Source organism: Lissotriton helveticus, chromosome 5_1 (assembly GCF_964261635.1).
Source record: "Lissotriton helveticus chromosome 5_1, aLisHel1.1, whole genome shotgun sequence".
NCBI classification, from domain to species: Eukaryota; Metazoa; Chordata; class Amphibia; order Caudata; family Salamandridae; genus Lissotriton; species Lissotriton helveticus.
Genome location: NC_136065.1, coordinates 1,686,338,733 through 1,686,364,164, shown reverse-complemented (window position 1 = coordinate 1,686,364,164; position 25,432 = coordinate 1,686,338,733). Strand labels below are relative to the sequence as shown.

Below are 25,432 nucleotides of genomic sequence, written 5' to 3'. Positions count from 1 at the left end.
AACTGGCTGCATGACAGCTGGGGCAAGGTGGTGTAAACACCCTTTGCTGTAGATATAGTATACCTATATCTAACCCTAAAATGGACACATATATTCCTATCAGTCACTCCTATGGCAGGCCTTATCAATCCTGAAGGCAGAGTGCTTGGAATTATGTGAGATGGTGCTCTGGCCTGAGCTGAGCCCGTCTGCAGCTTGCGGAACCAAGTCCTAATAGCTGTTCCATGATAACGCTATACCATATACTCTTAAGTGCATTATAATCCTCGCGGTTAAATGCTAACTTTGGTATAACATTATCAAAACACGTCGAGTAAGGTGTCATACGAATTGGAATACTACCCCCTCGCCAATTCTGGCGATGGGGGTAGCATTCCACCCTTCTAGAGGGACACGACATGTATGTAACTGTGAACCCCGGTTAAAGTTAACTCGAGCCTTGGCATCACAAAATGGATGCTGCCACCACAGACACAAGTCTGACCTCCTGCTGCTGGGAGTCCTTCCAGCGAGGATGGCCTGGACAAAGGGTTTCCTGCCTTGGGAGGTGCTAGCACCACCCCAGACAGGATTTTGTGTATTGAGGTAGGGAGGCCTGAAAGAAATGAGACATGCCTGGGGCACACAAGGTGCCCTGTGTATACACCGGTTCAAACCAGTTGCTGGGGCATCCCAGCCCCAGCTCTGGCGGGAAACCGGACAAAGGATAGGGGGTGTAGCCACCACCCTTCCTGGTCCCACCTAGGGGAGGGACCTAGTCAGTAGTGCAGCCCTCTTTAGGAGAATAAAGGTAGGAGCTGGTCCCATTCCAAATTAGATTATCCTGAACTATTCAACAAGAAGAAACTCTGGCCTTCGACCTTCCGCTCCACAGAAGACTGAAGAATCTCCCTTGTAGACAAGGAGTGTCCACCCTGCAACTGCAGGCACCATCAAGCGTCCTGCGGCTTCACTTTGTCGTCTTCCCTCGAGGATCCAGACTTCAGAGCCCGACGAGACCCGGATTCCCAGACCTCTCCGACCTCAACTCACATCTGCAGCAAACCTGAGACCCGTGGGTGCGACGAGACACGTGGGACCGGCCATCTTGAACGAACCTGCACTTCGCTTCCAGCACGACTCCCGAGGTAATCTCGACCAAGTGCTTTGGGGACTGAGAATCCCCAGCCCCAAGCAGCCCCTGCACCGAAGATCCGCCCTCCTGCATCCACGAGATCTGCGTGGGGCCCTTCTCCTTTGTTGCTGCTCGACGCGTTGTCTGGTCACTTGCCGGCTGGTTAGTGGCCTCCTAGACGATGAACCTTTAAATCTTCACTGCTAGTCTGGTTGCTCCAGACTGGCCCTTGCTCCCTTCCAAAAGAGGGGCACCCCGGACACTCCTAGTCCGCACCAGACGCTTTCTCCACTCACCGCGTGGGGTGCCTTTGCCAAGGCCTGTTGACGCAGATTCAGGATCCAACACCGCCGACAGCGAGAGCCTGCGTGGGACAGCTCGTGCCTCCATCCTGGTCGTCGAAGACACCTCCTGGTCCAAGTGGCTGCAGAGTCAAGCGTCCACTCTTCACCTGATCGCGACGTCGACATCTGGTTCCTTCCTGGTTCCACTCCAGTCACTGGCTAGTGACTGTGAACATTGTCCCCTCTGCTTTCAGGTCTCCTTCACCAATCCACCCTTGGATTGCACCGGACATCTTCCTCCTGGTCGCCTGCAGCATCTTTTCTTTCAGGCTCCATAGACTTCAACGCGAGAACCCGACGCACTTTGACACCTGTGCACCCGCAGTCCGTGGGTGAGGTAACAAGAGCATTTCGGTGCTCAAGGGTAGTTTAACTGTCCTAGTGTCCAGTTCCACAGTCGTTGTTGTCCTATCTAGTCAGGATTGTCCGTACTCACCTTAAACTTGAACTGTACTGTCCATAGACATTGTTACGCATCTCGCGTGTGAGTTCACACTCTGCACACGCGTTCCGTGGGCCTCCTATTACTTACCTGAAGTTAGTATAGCGTGGTCCCATCGATCCTACAGCCTCTGGACAGCTCCATTTCCTTTATCGACTTTCACATTCCACTTACTTAGTATATGGTTTGTCGTGCCCCTAGGGCACCATTGTAATTTTGTGCGACTTGTAGTATTTTTCGTAAGAGATTGTCATGTGCTTAGCCCTCTGACCTCATAAAGAGTTCAGAGGTGTTGTTATTAATAAATATACTGTTTATTTTCATAACAACCTGTGTGGTGTCCTTTCATCTGGTATTCAAGGGGTAATATTGTAGTAAAACAGCTGGCTTCACATGCCAAAAGAGTTTAGCCTAAGACTGCTTTGTCCATGCTACCATTAGGATAGCTGGTCTATAAGGTTGACTTACAACCAATCACCATAAGGGTTGTTTGGACTGATACAAGGTGGTCACTAGAACTAGTGAACATCATATATCAGGCCAACTTCTCACATTCACCATTACACCTATGCAGTCTCTAGCATGGTGTTGTAACAGTCAGAAACCTCTGCAAGGTCTTCCCTTTGAGAAGAAAGCTTGTATAGCAAACAATAGCTACAGCAACAGCTCTTGACCGGATTGGTTGCTCACTTGAGTCATCTAATGGTTCAAGGACAGAAAAGGTGAGAACATATCAAGTAAACCATCCCTGGCTGAGAGCAGTCCATCTAGCCCTCAAAGCGTTCCTCCCATCCCTGCACTAATAGACCACAATGTAGTTTCAGACAGTCGGCACCACCATGTATTGTATCAACAACTAAGGATATTCTGAATCACAACCATTATCCTTTGACGCTCAATCAGTTTGTCATTGGGCTGTGGCTAGGGATATGTTATTACAGCTGATCTACATCCTTAGGGCGGAAACCATCAGATAGACCTTTTTATCCACTATTGTGAGGCGCATCTAACGTGGGTCCTGGACAATGCAATTTTACACAATATTTTTGAAGAGTGGGAAATACCTTCTTTAGACCTATTCTTAGAACAGAAAATGAACAAACATTGCATCTCGACAATTCCATTTTGATTACTTGGTCAGAATATTTCTCTCGGACTTTCCTTTATACTATTGATTCTCTACGTAACCGCTGAACTTAAAAACTCTCCAACAAAGACCATTTTAATTACCGGAGCCAGGGTGCGACAGTGGTGGCTGACTAATCTTCTGTGTATGTCCATCAGGCTACACATGTGACTGCCGCTGAAACCCAGTCTGCTCTCCGATTCAGAGGCAATTTTTACATCTAAACTTAACTACATTGAATTTGGTGGCTTGACTCCTGAAGGCAGACGGTATAGACATCTATATTACCTACCCCTTTGCATAAAGGTTTTTAAAGTGGCCAAAGATCCCTCCACCATATCTTGTTATTCTATGCAGTGGGTGGAAAGGATTCAGTTTGAGGTGTCAAAACAATGAACACAAACCTATTACCTGTCAACAGGAGTTATCTTACCTTATCTGGTACATTTTGCTCAATCCAAGCTGCAATTTTCTTCGGTTAATGCATTTGACAGCTGTCACAACCTACTGGAATTCACCAAATCAGGTTTCATTCTTCTAATTTCTTTAATTAAATACTTCTTGAAAGGTCTCAATCAGAAAACGTTGAGAACTAAATCTATTTCTATCAAAACTACTTTTGAGTCTATTCACAAGGCTACATTGCAGCATCTATTTCCTGGAAAGAAGCCCTTTTTTGTAGCCTTCTAATTTGCTCGCAGAGTGAACGAGATACACTGTCGATCATCCTTCGAGTCGTACATGGTGTTCCACTCTTAACAGAGTTGGGATGAACACATATCCTTCTTATTAATCAAACCGAACCATTACAATGCCCACTTTATTTCCTGACACTTCGACTTCTGCAGAGCAGTCCCTTTGCTGATCAGACATAAGAAGAGTGTTTCAGATTTACTTTGACAAGACATAAGGACTTAGGGCATCCATCTAGCTTTTTGTCAATTATGGCCATCTTTTAAAAGTTATAGCACCCTCTAAAAAGTGTATTGCTAGATAGTGGTCAATGTTGCAATGTACTACCTATTGCGAGGGAAACCCTTCTGAGTCAAATCTAAAGTACATTCTAGTAGGGCTAAAACAGCCACAGTAGCACGACTCTGGAATGTTCCACTGGCTGATATTTTTAAAGCAGCAACTTGGGGACAGTACATACATTTACTCTTGCTTATACGCAGGCTGATGTGAGTTTGGGCCAGGAAACATTTGGAAACCTATTCATGTGATATATCTTTTTATAACTGGTAGTGTTTAATTTCACTTATTTGTAGACTTTTCTTACTGCTCAACAGCTGCTTTCTGTAACTTTAGTTAGTTTGCTGCTCTATTCAGGTGTTTATGATCATCAATGAAAATTCTACAATGCAAAAGAAAATGTCACTTACATGTGTTCCTTGTTCTTCATTGTTAGATTCTTCACTGAGGCAATAAATTACCCATCCACCTCCACTGCTGGATAGGTGGACAGTTTGTTTATAACTTCAATGAAGGGCTTTGGAAATGTTTCCTAAAACACAATTTCCATAAAACAGAAACATGACTCCGTGTTCAACCGGCAGTACAATCGTCATGAGTTGGTGAAACCTGTGGAATCTTGAAGGGACAGGGTACATTTTTCTCCGCTTTCTATGTAGACCTATCCACTGTATTTTGTCTTTCCTATTTTACTTTTTCAACCTCTTATGCAACTATGTTGCTGCAGCGCTGACTTGAAATGGGTTATTTTCAAAGCTATGCTCTATATTCAGAAATATAAGTCGTTGATAGACCTCTTAAGTATGTGTTTTTTCATACAGACATATATACACTGGCACCCTATATTTATTTTTATGGACAATATATCTTTTGAAAAGTGCTCCTGGTCCATGCATGCAGCACAGAATTATTCACACTTTTATGATTTCAGCGAAGATTCCTAAGATAACGAACTAAGACGACAAGTACGTGTATCTTACATGTAACTTCATTCTTCTCCATTGAGCCTTTCATAGATTCACTTACTTGAATCAGTATAGCCAGTAGTATATCAAATGTGAATAAAGTGGTAAGCAGACTGACCCTTACTGGTTGTGTAGAACTTCTTGACCCATGGAAGTTTCTGTGGCTGCATTCAAACCCAGGCATCTCTGCACGAGTAAAAGTGTCCACTTTTTCCAGTGCCTACATAGCGCATCTCCAGGCAATATACTCCTGAGTGGGGCACAGCTGTTGCCTCCTTGTTTCTTCTGGAATGCGCCTCACTGCATTAATGCTGGGTGTAGCAGAATGTGATGTAGACTGACGGGTAGCAGGCAATTCTTTGTGACCCTCTGCTTGGGTGTCGAAACAAGACTTACCTGGTAAAAAGTAATTATGGCTTTTGTTTTGGCCATATAGAACGTGATGAATCTGCTAACATTCACTGAACTGTAACTGTGGATGGATTTGGCAAAATGGAATGGAAAATTCATAGTTTATTTAGTTGAAAATCCATAGGGCCCTTGGGCATGAACCTATGCTGGTATATGCTTGGTGACTTTCGTGAAGTATAGGAATGAGCCAACAGCTACAGTTTTCCAAGTGAAGTAAACTTGGGATGCGTCATATGGATCGTCTTTAATGGAGGCAGCATCAACTGTCCAAGCAGTGTAATCAATTCCCATGGTACTCAAGGGTAGTCTCAGGAAATAATTATGTTTTTTTCCACCTAAATCATGATATTTCAGTGAAATGAATTCAGACTAAGGAATATTTGAGTCCTTCTTGGGTTATGTACAGTGTTGGTCACCTGTGTGTGGGAATAACCACATATTGGTAATCATTGATGTAAAGGATAGACTTCTGAAGTTCTCCATGTCAAAAGTATTTACAATCTTTTTAACACTTGCTGAAAAATGCAAATTTTCTATAACCGAAAGTATTTAATAAGTGGCAACATTTTATCTTTTTTTCTCTTCGCAGCCAATGCAGCTGAGGATTTGCTCTTGCCATACTTTCCAGCACTCATTGAGCACTTGAAGGGTTATCTTGTTAATACACAAGATGAATTGCGGCCTATCCAGATTCAATCTCTGGGTAAGGATGGGTGTGTGTAATGAAGATCATTTTGATTATTCTGTTCACTAGATATTTGGGTGTTGTGCTTAGGAGAAACATGATGTTAATTATATACTATGTCTGGTATTGGCCATTAATCACTTAAGTAATCCTGGAGGCAAAGGATAGATTGTTTTTGAGGTTCTGTAGGAGAAGCTGTTCTTTGTTATACAGTATTGTATCTTTCATAGATTTACATGTGTGAGAAGTTGGCCTGATATATGATGCTCACTAGTTCTAGTGATCACCTTGTATCAGTCCAAACAACCCTTTTGTGATTGTTTGTAAGTCAACCTTATAGACCAGCTATCCTAATGGTAGCATGGACAAAGCAGTCTTAGGCTAAACTCTTTTGGCATGTGAGGCCAACTGTTTTACCACAATATAACCCCTTGAATACCAGATGAAAGAACACCACACAGGTTGTTATGAAAATAAACGATATATTTATTAATAACAAACTCCTCTGAACTCTTTATGAGATCAGAGGGCTAAGCACATGACAATCTCTTACGAAAAATACGATAAGTTGCACAAAATTACAATGGTGCCCTAGGGGCACGACAAACCATATACTAAGTAAGTGGAATGTGAAAGTCGATAGAAGGAATGGAGCTGTCCAGAGGCTGGAGGTTCGCTAGGACTACGCTATCTTCACCTTAGGTAAGTAATAGGAGGCCCACGGGATGCGTGTGCAGAGTGTGAACTCACACGCGAGATGCGTAACAACTTCTCTATGGACAGTACAGTTCAAGTTAAAGGTGAGTACGGACAATCCTGACTAGGTAGGACTAAAACGACTGTGGAACTGGACACTAGGACAGTTAAACTACCCTTGAGCACCGAAATGCTCTCGTTACCTCACCCACGGGCTGCGGGTGCATAGGTGTCAAAGTGTGTCGGGTTCTCGCGTTGAAGTCTACGGAGCCTGGAGGAAAAGATGCTGCAGGCGACCAGGAGGAAGATGTCTGGTGCGATCTAAGGGTGGATCGGTGAAGAAGAGTAGCTGAAAGCAGAGGGGACAGTGTTCAAAGTCACTAGCCAGTGACCGGTGTGGAACCAGGAAGGAACCAGATGCTGTCGTTACGATCAGGTGAAGAGTGGACGCTTGTCTCTGCAGCCACGTGGACCAGGAGGTGTCTTCGACGACCAGGATGGAGGCACGAGCTGTCCCACGCAGGCTCTCGCTGTCGGCGGCGTTGGATCCGGACTCAGCGTCAACAGGCCTTGGAAAAGGCAACCCACGCGGTGGACTCAAGATGGCGTCTGGAGTGGACCAGGAGGGTCCGGGGTGCTCCTCTTTTGGCGGGGAGCAAGGGCCAGTCTGGAGCAACCAGACCAGCAGTGAAGATTTCAAAGTTCGTCGTCTAGGAGGCCACTAGCCAGCCGGCAAGTGACCAGACAACGCGTCGAGCAGCAAACAGGCAGAAGGGCCCCACGCAGATCTCGTGGATGCTGGAGGGCTGATCTTCGGTGCAGGAGCTGCTCGGGGCTGGGGCTTCTCAGTCCCCAAAGCACTTGGTCGAGTTTACCTCGGGAGTCGTGCTGGAAGCGAAGTGCAGTTTCTTTCAAGATGGCCGGTCCCACGTGTCTTGTCGCACCCACGGATCTCAGCTGTGCTGTAGAGGTGAGTTGAGGTCGGAGAGGTCTGGGAATCCGGGTCTCTTCGGGCTCTGAAGTCTGGATCCTCGAGGGAAGACGACAAAGTGAAGCCGCTGGACGCTTGATGGTGCCTGCTTGTGCAGGGTGGACACTTCTTGCCCACAAGGGAGATTTCTTCAGTCTTCTGTGTAGAAAGTCGAAGTCCAGAGTTTCTTCTTGTAGAGTTTCAGTTCAGGATTAATCTAATTTGAATGGGACCAGCTCCTACCTTTATTCTCCTAAAGGGGGCTGCACTACTGACTAGGTCCCTCCCCTGGGTGGGACCAGGAAGGGGGGTGGTTACACCCCCTATCCTTTGTCCGGTTTCGCGTCAGAGCTGTGGCAGGGATGCCCCAGGAACTGGTTTGAACCGGTGTATGCACAGGACACCTTGTGTGCCCCGGGCATGTCTCATTCCTTTCAGGCCTGTCCTACCCAATACACAAAATCCTGTCTGGGGTGGTGCTGGCACCTCCCAAGGCAGGAAACCCTTTGTCCAAGCCTCCCTCGCTGGAAGGACTCCCAGCAGCAGGAGGTCAGACTTGTGTCTGTGGTGGCAGCATCCATTTTGTGATGCCAAGGCTCGAGTTAACTTTAACCGGGGTTCACAGTTACATACATGTCGTGTCCCTCTAGAAGGGTGGAATGCTACCCCCATCGCCAGAATTGGCGAGGGGGTAGTATTCCAATTCGTATGACACCTTACTCGACGTGTTTTGATAATGTTATACCAAAGTTAGCATTTAACCGCGAGGATTATAATGCACTTAAGAGTATATAGTATAGCGTTATCATGGAACAGCTATTAGGACTTGGTTCCGCAAGCTGCAGACGGGCTCAGCTCAGGCCAGAGCACCATCTCACATAATTCCAAGCACTCTGCCTTCAGGATTGATAAGGCCTGCCATAGGAGTGACTGATAGGAATATATGTGTCCATTTTGGGTTTAGATATAGGTATACTATATCTACAGCAAAGGGTGATTACACCACCTTGCCCCAGCTGTCGTGCAGCCAGTTGTGTCTGTTTTACATGGCCAGCCAGGGGTGGCATAATACATGCTTCAGCCCCTGGTAGGCCCTGGGTACACCTATGCCCTGGGTACCTATTGTACACTGTACAGGGACTGATAAGGTGGCCCAGTACCAATTGGTAAATGCACCTAAGGTACATGCTTGTCAATTTAGAGAGAGAACAGCTAGGCTGTGGGTCTGATTAGCAGGCCCACAGCCAGGGAAAGTAGTAAACCAGTGAAGCAAAAAGCAAAAATCTGGGGTGACCATAGGATTGCAGACCTGACTCTCCTACAACATGCTTTAATCATTCTCTGTTGTCGAAGTGGGAGTCCCACAGTTAATTACAAAGCAGTACAGTATAATACACGCAGCCTATAAGGGCTACAAAACATGCACATCTGAAAGAGACACGTTAGTATTAGATTCCTTACCTTAGAGTATCCCCAGGCGTCAGACTGGATCCAGAATTTTTTTGCGTAGCAGTACCCTTGCGCGTCGGTAGGCGTCGTCTGCGGCTCCACGTCTGTCATCGGCGTCGTGGGCGCCGTGGTGACGTCGTCCGAGTACTTAGACGCCGCCTCCGCGTTCTGACGTCAGTTCTTATTTTTTCCACGTCAGCAGCGCAGATCTGGAAAAAGTGGTACCTTAGTCACTTTTTGACTAAAACTTTTTGATCTTTTTGATAGTCCTTTCTCGAGTCTTTGACTCCGAAACGGTGTCGGTAGGGATGCCTGGTTTTAAGCCCTGTGAGGATTGCGACCGGCTGATGTTGGTCACGGACCCTCACCGTCGGTGTCTCCACTGTCTCTGCGTCGACCACGACGACAAGACCTGTTCCGACTGCCGGGCCATGACTTCGAAGGCTAGACGGGAGCGGTCCCGTAAGCGACTCGAACTCCGGCAGTCGGCCCCGCGCAAAGAGAGGTCCCGGTCCGGACGGAGGTCGACCGGTCGCGGGACCGGTCGCGGGAGAGGAGCCATCATAGCTCCGGTAGTCGACATCACTCCTCAGGGTCAAAGTAGTCAGGTAAGCATAAGAAGTCGAAGAGACGTCAACGCTCTTCCGACTCCCCCCGACGCTCACGCGATGTGGCCGGGGGTTCGGGTGGCACCACCCACGCGGCTCCGTCGGAGTCGCAGACGCCGCATCCGGCCTCCGGTCCCTGGGCCTCACGCGACGCCGGAGGAGATCGACCGGTTCCTCATGGCCATGAGGTCCCTCTCTCCTCCGACGGGCTCCGCGGCGCCTTCGGGCCCAGCGGTCCCGTCTGGGGGTCCTAGCGGGTCGGGGGCTTCGGTCCCGACGCCGTCGGGTGCTTCGGCTCCGATGCCGCTGGCGCCTTCGGGCCCGGCGCCGCAGGGCCCCACTGGATCTGGTACCGGAATCGGGTCGTCGCCGGTGGATTTGACAACCTCCCCGGCGCTGACCCCTCAGGTGTCACCTCCGGCGCCGTCCTCGGGCGGCGCGTCCCCGACGCCTCCCTAGACCCGGTTCCGACGCCGCTGGGTACCGCTTCAGACGCCGTTCGGAGAGTTTGTTTTCCATGAACCGGCCCCATCTTTTCCTAACCCTGAGTATCAGGAGATGGGTGATGAGGAGGATTGGGAGGGGTCTGAGGACCCTCCGGCACGTGAATGCCAGTCTCAAGATCTGGGTCACCGCCGGTCGACCTTACGACCCCGCCAGCGTCGACCCGCAGGGTGTCGCCCACGGCGTCGTCCCCGAACAGCGTTGTCCTTGGTTCTTCTCTCAGTCCGGATCCTGCGTCGGACCGGCGTTGCTCGACGTCGCATTTGACGCCGGCAGAAGAACAATTCTTCTATGATCCGGCTCTGTCCTTTGCACCTGATTTTCAGGAGATGGAGGACGAGGGTGACTGGGAGGGGTCTGAGGACCCTCTGACACGGGAGTGTCAGTCATTTCAGGACTAGACAGACGAGCTAGGGGAGGCCAGTGGTCTCGACACTTTGCCTGACACTGGCTTTGTCTCCCCTCCTACCGTGGCTACGGAGGAGGGAGCTGCTTATAGTGTGGTGCTGACGAGGGCGGCCAAGGCCTTGGCTCTTGAGCTCCCCGTCGCGACTGTGAGGTCTAATATCCTCACTGAGGTCCTTAAACCGCAGGTAAGCTCTTTGGAGCCTCTACTGCCGTTTAATGAGGCTCCCTCGGACGTCCTGTTGGGCACCTGGTCCAGGCCTGCTACAGTCTCCCCTGTAGATAGGAACGTCGCCACCGCCCGGCTCAGGGCGACCCTAGTTTTCTGTCCACCCACCCCACCCCCGAGAGCCTGGTTATCCAGGCTCCTTCTTCCCAGTCCGCATTCCCGACTGCAACTCCAGATCGGGAATCCAAAAGGTATGAACAGTTTGGCAAGAAACTGTTCTCCCTCAGTTTGGGGTTGCGGTCAGTCAACACCACTTGCCTTTTGGGCCGTTACACCCACTCTACGTGGGATACTGTTGCGGCTGTGCTGCCGGAGTGCCCGAGGGGGCCCGGGTGAAGCTCGCTCAAGCCCTTGCGGAGGGATGAGACGCAGCACGGTACTCCATTCGATGTGGACTGGATACCACGGACTCGCTGGGCAGGGCGATGTCAACGACGGTGGCGGTTCGCCGCCACACCTGGCTGAGGTCCGCCAACTTCTCGGCAGATGTCCAGAACACCTTCATGGACATGCCGTTCGATGGCAGCCACCTCCTTGGTGGCAAGGCAGATCATGCGCTTGGACGCATCAAGGACTCTGGGGCTATGGCCAAGTCCTTGGGCCTGTCGGGCCAGCGTCAGCAGTAGTCTGCCTTTCGCTCCTTTCGTGGCCAAGGAAGGGGCGCCCCTTCACGTCCTGCCAGCCACGGGCTGCAGTCTAACATCCAGCGCGGTGGCTGACATGGTAACCGCTGTGGCAGTGCCAGGGGACAACGGCGAGGCCAGTCCACATCCACCCCCGCAGCATCTGCCTCAAAGCCTTCCTAGTCCAAGCTTTCAGGCCCATTTGACGCCAGTGGGGGGCAGGGTCCGCCATCACCTCCTCCACTGGCGCAACATCACATCGGATAATATCACTAAAGTTGAAGGGCAAGACATCAATAAAGTTCTCTTACAGAAAGAAAACAAATGGATTTATAGAATTGAAGCTATGAAGCCTTACGGACTCAACGACCGATTGGAATTCTCTTGTTATCTATAATTAGATTATACACAATGGATCTACTGTTGGATTCTTAAGTTTAACAACATGATTTATTTATTTTAACAGCATGTCATGTTCCTATCAGCTTTAATTTTGTCATACATTCGAATGCATATTCTATTCACCATTTGTTTATTTTATCATATTCCTTTACTGTAAATTACCAGCAAAGCACTACACCATTAGGTATCATATCACGCGATTTGTTTTAGTTACATATTCCGTCATCACCTTCTTTTTGGTCATGACGATTCATACACTTTCTTTATACACTTTTCTAACTTGATGACAGTGAAACTTGTTCGACCTTACATATAATCGACTACTTAACAAAACAAGATTTACTACACAATTCCAAGATGGCGCCCACATTGTGCCCGCGATCACATGACTTTCGAGTCACGACCTCTTTCCATTTCACATATATACAGACGCCAACTACAGAATGGCGCCACGCTACATTCTTTTTTAAGTTTACCTACGGAACATGCCACATTTGCCACACCGGTAAGAATACGCGCACCGAAATATTTTACACCTTTTGAGACGCACAGGATTTTAACCGGCACCTTAGATCATGTTTGTGATATCGGAGCACCTTTTTGTCGACACCCACATCATATAATATCTATGCTAACACTTTTTTTCTTCACAACCAAGGTGATATTAGGCACCATGAATCTTTCACAGCGTGACGCACAATATATTTTCGTATATTTTAGTACCTAAAGTATGACACATACTTTCATCACATTTTTTACTAACGTTCATTTATTCTTCATAAACCATAGTACACATGACATTGAATCATAGATAAGAATGCTTGAGAGGAGACGCTACTTTGATACTCTTTTAGTACCTATTTCATATTCGTTCCGTGTCCTCATACACACACTCCTTATTCCCATTAGATTCCCCTGATGAAGTGCCCAGGAGGCACGAAATACATTGGGACAATCAGAAAAGTGAATCGAACACAAAATGTATTGAAGTACATATTGTAATTGTGAGAAGTTGGCCTGATATATGATGTTTCCAATTCTGGACCCACCTTGTATCAGTCCAAGCTTTCCCTTATGGTGTCTGGTTGTAAGTCAACCTTGTAGACAAGCTATCTTAATGGTAGCATAGACTAAGCAGCCTTAAAGGCTTAACTCAAGAGGTCGTGTTAAGCGAGCTATTTTACCAATCACAGTCCTGTAATATCAAATGAAAGGACACCACACAAGTATATATTATAAAAATATATGTATTTATTACTTAAAATAATCCCCAGTATTCTTTATGAACAAAGGGGCACAAGCGTTAAATCAAAAGCACAGTATAACATACAAAGTTGCACAATTATGGATGAGGGCGAGGGGCCACTCAGACCATATACTAAGAAAGTGGTATAAGAGATACCAATCGAACAGTGGTTAGGCCTAGGGAATCGCTGGGAGCAGTCGGGACAAGCAATGCTGAAGTCGGGAAAAGCCCGCGGGATTCGGGTGCAGTGCTGAAAGCACACTCATGCACCAATGCAAGTCAATGGTGCGTAAAAGTTACACAAATAGAGTTTTAGGACACTTGCGCTGAACCTAGAAAGACAAAACTTAAGACACAGACCCTAGAGGTGTGTACCAGTGTGGGAACACCGGCGTTGCAATGTTACCTCACCCACAGGAAGCGGGTGCACAGGGTCGAAGTAGTGTCTGGTTTCGTCGCGCTGGTTCTTGGTGCTTGAAGCTGAAGAGGCTGCAGGCGCTGTGAAGGAGAAGTGTCCGGTGGGATCCAAGGGTGGATCGAAGTCGAAAAGTACCTGAAAGCAGAGGGGACAGAGTCTGGGTCACTCAGCAGTGACCAGGGTGGAACCAGGAAGGAACCAGGCAATGTCGGGCGCAATCAGGTGGTTGTCGAGGAGCTTCTCTCCGCTGTCACGTGGGCTCTGGGGCATCTACGAAGTCCAGGAGCGGGTCACGATCTGTCCCACGAAGGCTCTCGCCGTCGGCGCTGTCCGCTTCAAGATTGGAGCAAACAACACTTGGCAAAAGCAATCCACGCGGAACCAGGAGATTGCTTCTCACTCGGACCAGGGGGGTCAGAGTGGGTACTCTTTTTCAGGGGAGTGGGTGCAAATCTGGAGCAACCAGAATCACAAGTCGTATTTCGTTTTTCGTCGGCACAGGGGCCACAAGCCAGCTGGCAAGGGACTGGCCAACGCGTTGAGCCAAAAGAAGCAGAAGGGCCCCACGCAGCACCTGTTGAGTGTGGAGGGCTGAACTTCGGTGCAAGAGTGGCTCAGGGTTGGGGCTTCTCAAACCCCGGTGTACAGCTTCGAGGGTCACTCGTGGGCTGCACGGTCAGCGTCTTGTGGTCTTTTCAAGATGGTGTGCCCCACGCTTCCGGTCGCCTCCACGGGTCTCAGCTCTGCAGGGACTGTGGATCGGGCTGTTAGAAGGCAGGCAAGCTTGATCTCGTCGATCTTTGTCGCTCGAGTTCCGGCGGGAACTGCAACAAAGCAGACGTCTAGGTGCTGGATGGTGCCTGTTTGCACAGGGTAGTCACTCCTTGACCACAAGGGAGATTCTTCAGTCTTCTACGTTGAGTAGGATGTCGAAGGGTCCAGAGTTTCGTTTCTTATGTTTCATCAGGATAATCTGAAGTGCATTGGCACTGCTCCCACTCTTATTCGAATCTGGGGGGCTGGATTACCTGCTAGGTCCCCTCCTATGGGTGGGACCCAGGAAGGGGGTGGGTACACCCCTTTCCTTTGATCCAGGCCGCGCTGGGACTGGGGCTGGTGTGCCCCAGAACCGGTTTGACCTGATTATGCAAGGGGCAGCCTTGTGCTCCCCATGCAGTGTCTGGTTTCTTTCAAACCTCCCTGCTACAATCCACTATCTCCTGTCTGGGGTGGTGTGACACCTCCCTGCGACAGGAAACCCTTTGTCCAGGCCCCTTTGGCTGAGTTTCGGTCAGCTTCAGGGGGTCAGACTTGTGTCTGTGGCAGAAGCATCCATTTTGTGGATCTGAGGCTCTTTTAGAAATTAACCGCATTTCAGTAAAGTAACATGTCTTCTCCCTCTAGAGGGGTGGAATGCTATCCCCGTCGCCAGAACTGGCGAGGGGATAGTATTCCAAATCGTATGACACCTTACACGACATGTTTTGATAAAGCCAAACCAAAGTTGCTATATAACCGCGAGGATTATAATGCACTTAATAGTATATGGTATGGCATTATCCTGAAACAGCTTAGGGATTTGTTCCCGACGGCTGCAGACAGGCTCAGCTCATGCTAGAGCTCCATCTCACATTAAACCACGCACTCTGCCTCCATAGGAGTGACTCACAGGTTTATATGTGTCCAGATATAGGTTTAGATATAGGTATACTATATCTAAGCAAGGGGTGATTACACCACCTTGCCCCAGCTGAGTGATCAGCCAGTTGTGTCAATTTAAGAACCAGCCAGGGGTGGCAAAAGATATGCTGCAGCCCCTGGTAGGCCTTGGTGGCACCTATGCCCTGAGCACCTATAGTGCATGGTACAGGGGCTGACAAGGAGTCCATTTCCAATTGTGGTATGTACCTAGGGTACATGGAATCCATTTTACAGAGAGAGCAGATAGCCTGGGGCCCTGATTAGCAGGGAACCAGGCCAACTAAGTAAAAAAACCAGCTAAACACAAGGCAAAAAATCTGGGGTAACCATGGTCAGGTAGCCACCTTCCTACATAACCCCCCCCCCCCCCAAACAAAAGGAGATAAGGCTATCCTTGGCCAGGTAAGCCTATATTGCCTGAGTGGCCATATAAGGAAGTACCTGCACTAGCATGGGTACCCCCTGTCTCATGGTCCACTAAGCAGTCCCTCACCCTTGGGGTATTAGAGGGTCTCCACCATAGGGAATCACTACCTTGGGTGTGTTTATGCAAAGTTAAAGGCTGGTTTGGATATGGAGTATTGAAGTAAGGCTCCACTAATTTAGGGCTTAACTTCCTCCAATTATCTTCCACCATGTGTGCCTTTCTTTCTTCAACTGAGTTGCACTGTGCTCTCGGGGTCAACCTCTGGCTACCTAAAGCTGAAGGTTGGGTCCCTCTGTTTGGCTTGCTGGAGGGACAGTTCAGGTTTGGGCCCTTTGGGTCCCAGGTTTGGCTGTGCCCAACAGAATCCATCTGTGGGAGGTCCCTAACTATTTTTAAGGGGGCTCCCTCAGGAGTTTTCAAAGTTTTTACCTCACTAGGGCTACCAGTTTTGGTGCCCCTAATCGGTTGATGGGGTTGCTTTATTTGACAGGGGGCCCTCTGGGTCTCACTGTCCTTCTTGTCCTCTGCAGCCCTGGGCTGACTAAGGCAAGGTAGAGAGGGGCAGGTTACCTGCTCCAGACTGGGTCCACCTGAGAAGGGTCCACTGACATCAGAGGCTCTGTCAGGCTAGGCCCAACCACCTCTGGGGCAGTTCCTTCATTAGGGGTAAGATCAGTTCCCTGAGGAGGCTGATCCTTTCCTAAAGTCTGGTGAGGGGGAGATTTCTCGTCCTCCTCTGTGCTCTCAGTTTGGGTGGAGTGATCCATCATTTCAGGCTTCACAACACACATATCTGTTTGAGTTTGGGCTGTGGCCATCACAGCCCCACCAACCTTTTCAGGAGGAGACTCAGTTTGGGTTTCTGCTGTTATCATAACAGCTTTGCTATTCTGTTCAGGAAGAGCTTTTGCTAAAGATGGGGCAGAGAGTTGCTCAGCCCTACCAACCTTTTCAGGAAGGACATCTTGAATTGGGGCTGTAGCCATTACAGCCCCACTAACCTTTCCATTGGAATTTACCATTCTAGAATGGGTTTCCTGTTCAACCTCAGCCCAGGCTGAGATTTCCAAATCATTACCAAGTAGGCAGTCTACAGGCAAGTTTGATGACACTGCCACTCTCTTTGGGCCAGTGACACCTCCCCAGCTGAGACTTACTACTGCCATGGGATGATTTGTTTGGATTCCATCAATGTTTGTTACCTGGTATGTGGCACCTGGTAAAAGTTGCTTAGAGGGGACTATACAGTCAGCCACCATGGTGATGCTAGCCCCTGTGTTTCTAAAGGCTTCAACTTTCAAACCATTGATGATGGGTTCTTGTCTATATTTGCTCAAGGTATTTGGGCAATCAGAGAAGTTGGCAAACCCCATGCCAGTCTCATAAACAAGATTATTTGGTGATGGGGACCTGGATAGGCCAGGGTCCACCTGTGCTCCAAAAGTAAACCCACCCAGATTCCTGGGTGTGCTCCCACTTCCTGGGGGATTACTGCTGACAGTAACAGGAGGTGTTGGAACTGGCTTTGGAGGTATATTCTCTTTATTGCCATTCTTGGGACAACAGTTGTCTGTTTTGTAATGCCCAATCTGTTTACAGACATGACAATAAGGCTTTTTCTGAGTTGAAGAAGTGTCTTGGGACCCACCCCCATCCTTGGAATTTTGGGGCCCTGGGGAAGTCTTTTCCTTACTTTTATCCCCACCCTTTTCTTGAGGCTTGGTAGACTCCTTCTTCTGGTTACTGTCCTGATTCTTAGGCCTAATCCTGGTTCTGACCCATTTATCTGCCTTATTTCCCAATTTTTGGGGAGAAGTCAAATCTCAGTTCACCAGGTGCTGGTGTAAGAGTTGGTTCTGACAATTACTTAGGATCTGCTCCCTCATAATCAAATTATACAATCCTGTGAAGTCATGCACTTTGCTGCCATGTAGCCAACCGTCCAGAGCCTTAGTAGCACAATCTACAAAATCAGTCCAGTCCTGAGTCTGTCTTTTGGGTGTCTCTGAACCTTAACCTGTACTGTTCAGTGGTTAAGCCAAACCTATCTATCAGAACACTCTTCAGGACTTTGTAATTGTTTGCATCCTCATGTCTGACAGTGAGGAGCTTATCTCTCCCTTTCTCAGAAAAGGAGTACCATAAAATTGCAGCCCACTGTTCTTCAGGAACCTGCTGTACCATGCAGGCTCTTTCCAGAGCAGTCATCCATTTGTGGATGTCATCCCCTTCCTTGTAGGGGGGCACAATCTTTGTCAGGTTTCTACTATCATAGGACCTGGGTTTCTCTCTAGGAATTATGCTGCCACAAGTGGCATCTAAGCCACACAACGTTTGCTCTCTTGCCAAGGCAAGCCTAGCTTGAGCCAGGGCTACCTCCTCCCTCTCTATCTGGAGTTTGACAGCCCTCATCCTGGCTCTGTGTTCTATCTTCTGAGAGGAAGTCATCCCTCTCTGAGATTCTCTTGAGGCACTAGAAATGTGAGAGTCCCCTGATGGAGATCTCACTCTTCTGTTGCCTGGGAGAAAGATATTTTGGGATCTGGGGAGGTGCTGGCCCTCTCCATTCCCCAGTAGGTTTAAGTTGGCCTGGTTAAGCCTGGCAACTATAACCTGGCTACCCCTCTGATCCTGATTTTCTGGGTCCTCTACATCTGAGTCCTCCTCCTCCTCCTCCTCTTCCTCCTCTTCTTCTTCCTCTGGAGTGGTATCAGTTACAGGGGGGTTCACTCCATCTCCTGAATCTAGGGGAGCTGCACTCGCCTTAGCTAAGTCATCCTGTTCTAGAATGGCTATCAGGGTAGGAATGGTGGGACCTCTGCCCCTTTTTAGCCCTCTTGATATGCACAAGGCACACAAGTCTTTGTGGCTACGTTTGTCATAGCTGGAAGTTGCCTGGGTAAGGTCAACTGTCACAGGCAGAGAACTTGGAGTCTCACCTGTGCCAGACATGACTGCTAGTGAGGTGTAAGTGGTGCACTTACCTACACTAAGTGTTTTCCTACTGTACCTTGCTAGTGAGTTGTAGTCAGGGTGTGCTACTCCCTTTAATCTACAACTACTAAGTTCAGTAGAACTTAATATGCTAAGCTTTTGATTTATATGTACCTAAGGTACTTGATGTGATCTTTCAATTTGATAAAAAGATTGCAATGGTAAAACAACAGCAAGCTCAAATCCGCACCGCTGCGCACCAATGTGAGAAGTTGGCCTGATATATGTTTCCAATTCTGGAACCACCTTGTATCAGTCCAAGCTTTCCTTTATGGTGTCTGGTTGTAAGTCAACCTTGTAGACAAGCTATCCTAATGGTTGCATAGACTAAGCAGCCTTAAAGGCTTAACTCAAGAGGTTGTGTTAAGCGAGCTGTTTTACCAATCACAGTCCTGTAATATCAAATGAAAGGACACCACACAAGTATATATTATAAAAATATATGTATTTATTACTTAAAATAATCCCCAGTATTCTTTATGAACAAAGGGGCACAAGCATTAAATCAAAAGCACAGTATAACATACAAAGTTGCACAATTATGGATGAGGGCGAGGGGTCACTCAGACCATATACTAAGAAAGTGGTATAAGAGATACCAATCGAACAGTGGTTAGGCCTAGGGCCTTGGGAATCGCTGGGAGCAGTCTGGACAAGCAATGCTGAAGTCGGGAAAAGCCCGCGGGATTCGGGTGCCGTGCTGAAAGCACACACATGCACCAATGCAAGTCAATGGTGCGTAAAAGTTACACAAATAGAGTTTTAGGACACTTCCTCTGAACCTAGAAAGACAAAACTTAAGACACAGACCCTTGAGGTGTGTACCAGTGTGGGAACACCGGCGTTGCAATGTTACCTCACCCACAGGAAGCGGGTGCACAGGGTCAAAGTAGTGTCGGGTTTCGTCACGCTGGTTCTTGGTGCTTGAAGCTGAAGAGGCTGCAGGCGCTGTGAAGGAGAAGTGTCCTGTGGGATCCAAGGGTGGATCGAAGTCGAAAAGTACCTGAAAGCAGAGGGTACAGAGTCTGGGTCACTCAGCAGTGACCAGGGTGGAACCAGGAAGGAACCAGGCAATGTCGGGCGCAATCAGGTGGTTGTCGAGGAGCTTCTCTCCGGTGTCACGTGGGCTCTGGGGCATCTACGAAGTCCAGGAGCGGGTCACGATCTGTCCCACGAAGGCTCTCGCCGTCGGCGCTGTCGGCTTCAAGATTGGAGCAAACAACACTTGGCAAAAGCAATCCACGCGGAACCAGGAGATTGCTTCTCACTCGGACCAGGGGGGTCAGAGTGGGTACTCCTTTTCAGGGGAGTGGGTGCAAATCTGGAGCAACCAGAATCACAAGTCGTATTTCGTTTTTCGTCGGCACAGGGGCCACAAGCCAGCTGGCAAGGGACTGGCCAACGCGTTGAGCCAAAAGAAGCAGAAGGGCCCCACGCAGCACTCGTCGAGTGTGGAGGGCTGAACTTCGGTGCAAGAGTGGCTCAGGGTTGGGGCTTCTCAAACCCCGATGTACAGCTTCGAGGGTCACTCGTGGGCTGCACGGTCAGCGTCTCGTGGTCTTTTCAAGATGGCGTGCCCCACGCTTCCGGTCGCCTCCACGGGTCTCAGCTCTGCAGGGACTGTGGATCGGGCTGTTAGAAGGCAGGCAAGCTTGATCTCGTCGATCTTTGTCGCTCGAGTTCCGGCGGGAACTGCAACAAAGCAGACGTCTAGGTGCTGGATGGTGCCTGTTTGCACAGGGTGGTCACTCCTTGACCACAAGGGAGATTCTTCAGTCTTCTACGTTGAGTAGGATGTCGAAGGGTCCAGAGTTTCGTTTCTTATGTTTCATCAGGATAATCTGAAGTGCATTGGCACTGCTCCCACTCTTATTCGAATCTGGGGGGCTGGATTACCTGCTAGGTCCCCTCCTATGGGTGGGACCCAGGAAGGGGGTGGGTATACCCCTTTCCTTTGATCCAGGCCGCGCTGGGACTGGGGCTGGTGTGCCCCAGAACCGGTTTGACCGGATTATGCAAGGGGCAGCCTTGTGCTCCCCATGCAGTGTCTGGTTTCTTTCAAACCTCCCTGCTACAATCCACTATCTCCTGTCTGGGGTGGTGTGACACCTCCCTGCGACAGGAAACCCTTTGTCCAGGCCCCTTTGGCTGAGTTTCGGTCAGCTTCAGGTTGTCAGACTTGTGTCTGTGGCAGAAGCATCCATTTTGTGGATCTGAGGCTCTTTTAGAAATTAACCGCATTTCAGTAAAGTAACATGTCTTCTCCCTCTAGAGGGGTGGAATGCTATCCCCGTCGCCAGAACTGGCGAGGGGATAGTATTCCAAATCGTATGACACCTTACACGACATGTTTTGATAAAGCCAAACCAAAGTTGCTATATAACCGCGAGGATTATAATGCACTTAATAGTATATGGTATGGCATTATCCTGAAACAGCTTAGGGATTTGTTCCCGACGGCTGCAGACAGGCTCAGCTCATGCTAGAGCTCCATCTCACATTAAACCACACACTCTGCCTCCATAGGAGTGACTCACAGGTTTATATGTGTCCAGATATAGGTTTAGATGTAGGTATACTATATCTACGCAAGGGGTGATTACACCACCTTGCCCCAGCTGAGTGATCAGCTAGTTGTGTCAATTTAAGAACCAGCCAGGGGTGGCAAAAGATATGCTGCAGCCCCTGGTAGGCCTTGGTTGCACCTATGCCCTGAGCACCTATAGTGCATAGTACAGGGGCTGACAAGGAGTCCATTTCCAATTGTGGTATGTACCTAGGGTACATGGAATCCATTTTACAGAGAGAGCAGATAGCCTGGGGCCCTGATTAGCAGGGAACCAGGCCAACTAAGTCAAAAACCAGCTAAACACAAGGCAAAAAATCTGGGGTAACCATAGTCAGGTAGCCACCTTCCTACAGTAATATGTGATTTTCAACATATGCAAATGAACAAGGAATACATTTGAAAATCTTCATTTGCAAAAATTATCTTCTTCAATTTTCGTTATTTTCAAATGGGTTTACATTAACAAATCGCATTTTGTGAGTTTATAAGCAGTGCCCAGAGGGACGAACGCTAAGTTCAGAGGACGCACCTCACAACTACATTTAAACACTTTACGGTCTACAAAGTGATACCTCCGTGGCATGCTACAAAGTTTGAACTTAATTGTAAAAACTTTACATAAGCTTGTGCGCAATCATACCTAGTTTTTGGAGCAACATCACATCAGACAGGTGGGTGCTGCAAATCTTCCGAAGGGGCTACTCCCTCCCCTTCGAGGCGACTGTGAGAAGTTGGCCTGATATATGATGCTCACTAGTTCTAATGATCACCTTGTATCAGTCCAAACAACCCTTGTGGTGATTGGTTGTAAGTCAACCTTATAGACCAGCTATCCTAATGGTAGCATGGACAAAGCAGTCTTAGGCTAAACTCTTTTGGCATGTGAAGCCAGCTGTTTTACCACATATAACCCCTTGAATACCAGATGAAAGGACACCACACAGGTTGTTATGAAAATAAACAGTATATTTATTAATAACAAACACCTCTGAACTCTTTATGAGGTCAGAGGGCTAAGCACATGACAATCACTTTAGAAAAATACGATAAGTTGCACAAAATTACAATGGTGCCCTAGGGGCACGACAAACCATATACTAAGTAAATGGTATAAGGAAAGCAATAGAAGGAATGGAGCTGTCCAGAGGCTGTAGGTTCGCTGGGACTACACTATCCTAACCTCAGGTAAGTAATAGGAGGCCCACGGGACGCTTGTGCAGAGTGTGAACTCACACGCGAGATGCGGAACAAAGTCAATGGACAGTACAGTTTACAAAAAAGGTGAGTACGGACAGTCTGTATGTTAGACCTGGCACCTTGGCGTGAGTCTCCCTTCCACTTTTTTGCTGATGTGCCTCAGATGTTTTGCTGGTGTTCGATGCTGAGGGCACTGCGCCACGGCCAATCTGTGCCGCAGTGCAAGTGCTCCCAATGTAAAGTGTATGTGTAATTGATGTCCATGATTGGCTTATTTGGTTTACTGTCAGTCTCCAGTAAAGTGCACAAGGAGTGCCGGGGCTTGTAGATACAAATGCTGCTAGTGGGCCTGCAGCGCTGGGTGCGCCACCCACAGAAGCGGCCTCGTAAGACATGACTCGGGTCAGCCATTGCAGACCCCGCGTACAGTCCCGTACTGTCACGCTGACTGCGCAAGTACCCACACTTGCCAGTCCCTGAAGCTTCCCTAACCTCCATATCAGTCGCCCCTATGGTAGGCCTACGGGCTGGGTGCATTGAAGCGTAAGGTAGATCTGAAAGAGACACGTTAGTATTAGATTCCTTACCTTAGAATATCCCCAGGCGTCAGACTGGATCCGTAAATTTTTGCGTAGCAGTGCCCTTGCGCGTCGGTAGGCGTCGTCTGCGGCTCCGCGTCCGTCGTCGTCGGCGTCGTGGGCGCCGTGATGACGTCGTCGGAGTACTTAGACGCCGCCTCCGCGTGCTGACGTCAGTTCTTCTTTTTTCCGCGCCAGCAAGCGCAGATCTGGAAAAAGCAGTAACCCTAGTCAATTTTTGACTACCTTTTTTGATCACTTTTTGATTGTTCTCGAAGTCTCTCGACTCCGAACGGTGCCGTAGGGATGCCCAGGTTCAAGCACTGTGATGATTGCGACCGCCTGATGTCGGTCACGGATCCTCACCGCGTATGTTTATCTTGTCTGGGCGTCGACCACGACAACAAGGCCTGCTCCGACTACCGGGCCCTCTCTTCGAAAGCCAGGCGGGAGCGGTCCCGCAGGCGCCTCGAACTACGGCAGTCGGTCCCGCGCCGAGAGACGTCCCGATCCCATGGGAGGTCGAGGGACAGGTCGCGGGCTCGGACCCACCACAGTTCCGAGAGTAGGCCGCACTCCTCTGGGTCAAAGTCGTCGTCAGGTAAGAGGCACAAGAAGTCCAAGCGGCGTCATCGCTCTTCGGACTCCCACCCGACGCTCGCGCGATGCGGCCGGGGGTTCGGGTGACACCACCCACGCGGCTCTGTCGGAGTAGCGGGCGCCGCGTGCAGCTCCACACCCTCCGGTCCCTGGGCTGAACGCGTCGCAGGAGGAGTTCGAGCGCTTCCTCATGGCCATGAGGAAACTCTCTCCTTCGGCGGGCTCCGCGGCGCCTTCGGGTCCAGCAGACCCGTCTGGGGCCCCTAGCGGGTCGGCGGCTCCGGCCCAGATGCCGTCGGGTGCTTCGGCCCCGACGCCGCTGCCACCTTCGGACTCGGCGCCGCAGGTCCCCACTATCCCGACGCCGCCGGCGCCTTCGGGCCCGGCGCCGAGGGGTTCAGTTGTTCTGGCGCCGCTGGTCCTCCTTCGGGATCTGGTTCGTCGCCGGTGGATCTTACGACCTCCCCGGCGTCGGACCCTCAGGTGTCGCCTCCGGCGCCGTCCTCGGGCGGCGCCGTCCCCGGTTCCACCTTCGTTCCTGTTCAGCCGTCGGGACGGCCCCGATGGGCGCCGCTCCAGACGTCGTTTGGTAAATTTCACTTTTATGAACAGGCCCCATTAGTTGAGAACCCTGAGTTTCAGGAGATGGGTGATGAAGAGGTCTGAGGACCCTCTGACCAGAGAGTGTCAGTCTCATGAGGACTGGACAGGAGACCTTGGGGAGGCCAGTGGCCTAGACACCTCTCCAGACACTGGTTTTGTCTCCCCTCCTACCGTGGCTTTGGAGGAGGGGGCAACCTATAGTGTGGTGCTGATGAGGGCTGCCAAGGCCTTGGGCCTTGAGCTCCCCGTCGCGGCCGTGAGGACTAATCTCCTCACTGAGGTCCTTAAACCTCAGTCAAGCTCGGCCGAGCCTCTGCTGCCCTTTAATGAGGCCTTGACCGACGTTCTTCTGGGCACTTGGTCCAAGCCCGCTACGGGTTCGCCCGTAGATAGGAACGTGGCCAGACGCCACCGCCCAGCCCCGGGCGACCCATGTTTCCTGTCCACCCACCCCACCCCCGAGAGTCTGGTCATCCAGGCCTCTAATTCCCAGACCGCATTCCCGTCCGCCCCGCCGGACAGGGAATCCAAGAGGTATGAGCAGTATGGAAAGAAGATATTCTCATCCCTTAGTCTGGGTCTGCGGTCTTCCAACACCGCATGCCTCTTGGGCCGTTACACCCACTCCCTGTGGGATACGGTCGCGGATGTGCTGCCAGAGTGTCCGTTGGAGGTACGGGCCAAACTCGGCCAAGCCCTTGTGGAGGGCCGGGACGCAGCCAAGTATTCCATTAGGTGTGGGCTGGATACCACCGACTCGCTAGGCAGAGCGATGGCAATGACGGTGGCGGTCAGACGCCACGCCTGGCTGAGGTCCGCCAACTTTTCGGCAGATGTCCAGAACACACTCATGGACATGCTGTTCGATGGCCGTCGCCTCTTGGGCGACAAAGCAGACCATGCGCTCGAGCGCTTTAATGACTCCAGGGCTACGGCCAAGTCCTTGGGCCTCTCTGCCCCGCGCGAGCAATCGCCTGCTTATCACTCCTTTCGTGGCCACGGAAGGGGTGCACCCACATGTGCCGCTAGCCACGCTCCGCAGGGCAATACCCAATGCGGTGGCGGCCGTGGTAACCGCCGTCCGGGCGGTAGGGGTCAACGGCAAGTTCAGTCCACACCTTCCCCCGCAGCATCCGCCTCAAAACCCTCCTAGT

At 49.9% G+C, this 25,432-nt stretch overlaps 1 protein-coding gene across 2 annotated transcripts in view; it reads left to right on the top strand.

Annotated features, from left to right (window-relative positions):
- Positions 1 to 25,432, top strand: part of IPO4 (importin 4) — a 2,629,293-nt gene that overhangs the window by 1,594,896 nt on the left and 1,008,965 nt on the right. For both annotated transcript variants that reach the window (XM_078644926.1, XM_078644927.1), the window contains exon 16: positions 5,964 to 6,077. In XM_078644926.1, coding sequence (XP_078501052.1) covers positions 5,964 to 6,077 — 114 coding nt within the window. The remainder of the gene's footprint in view (positions 1 to 5,963; positions 6,078 to 25,432) is intronic.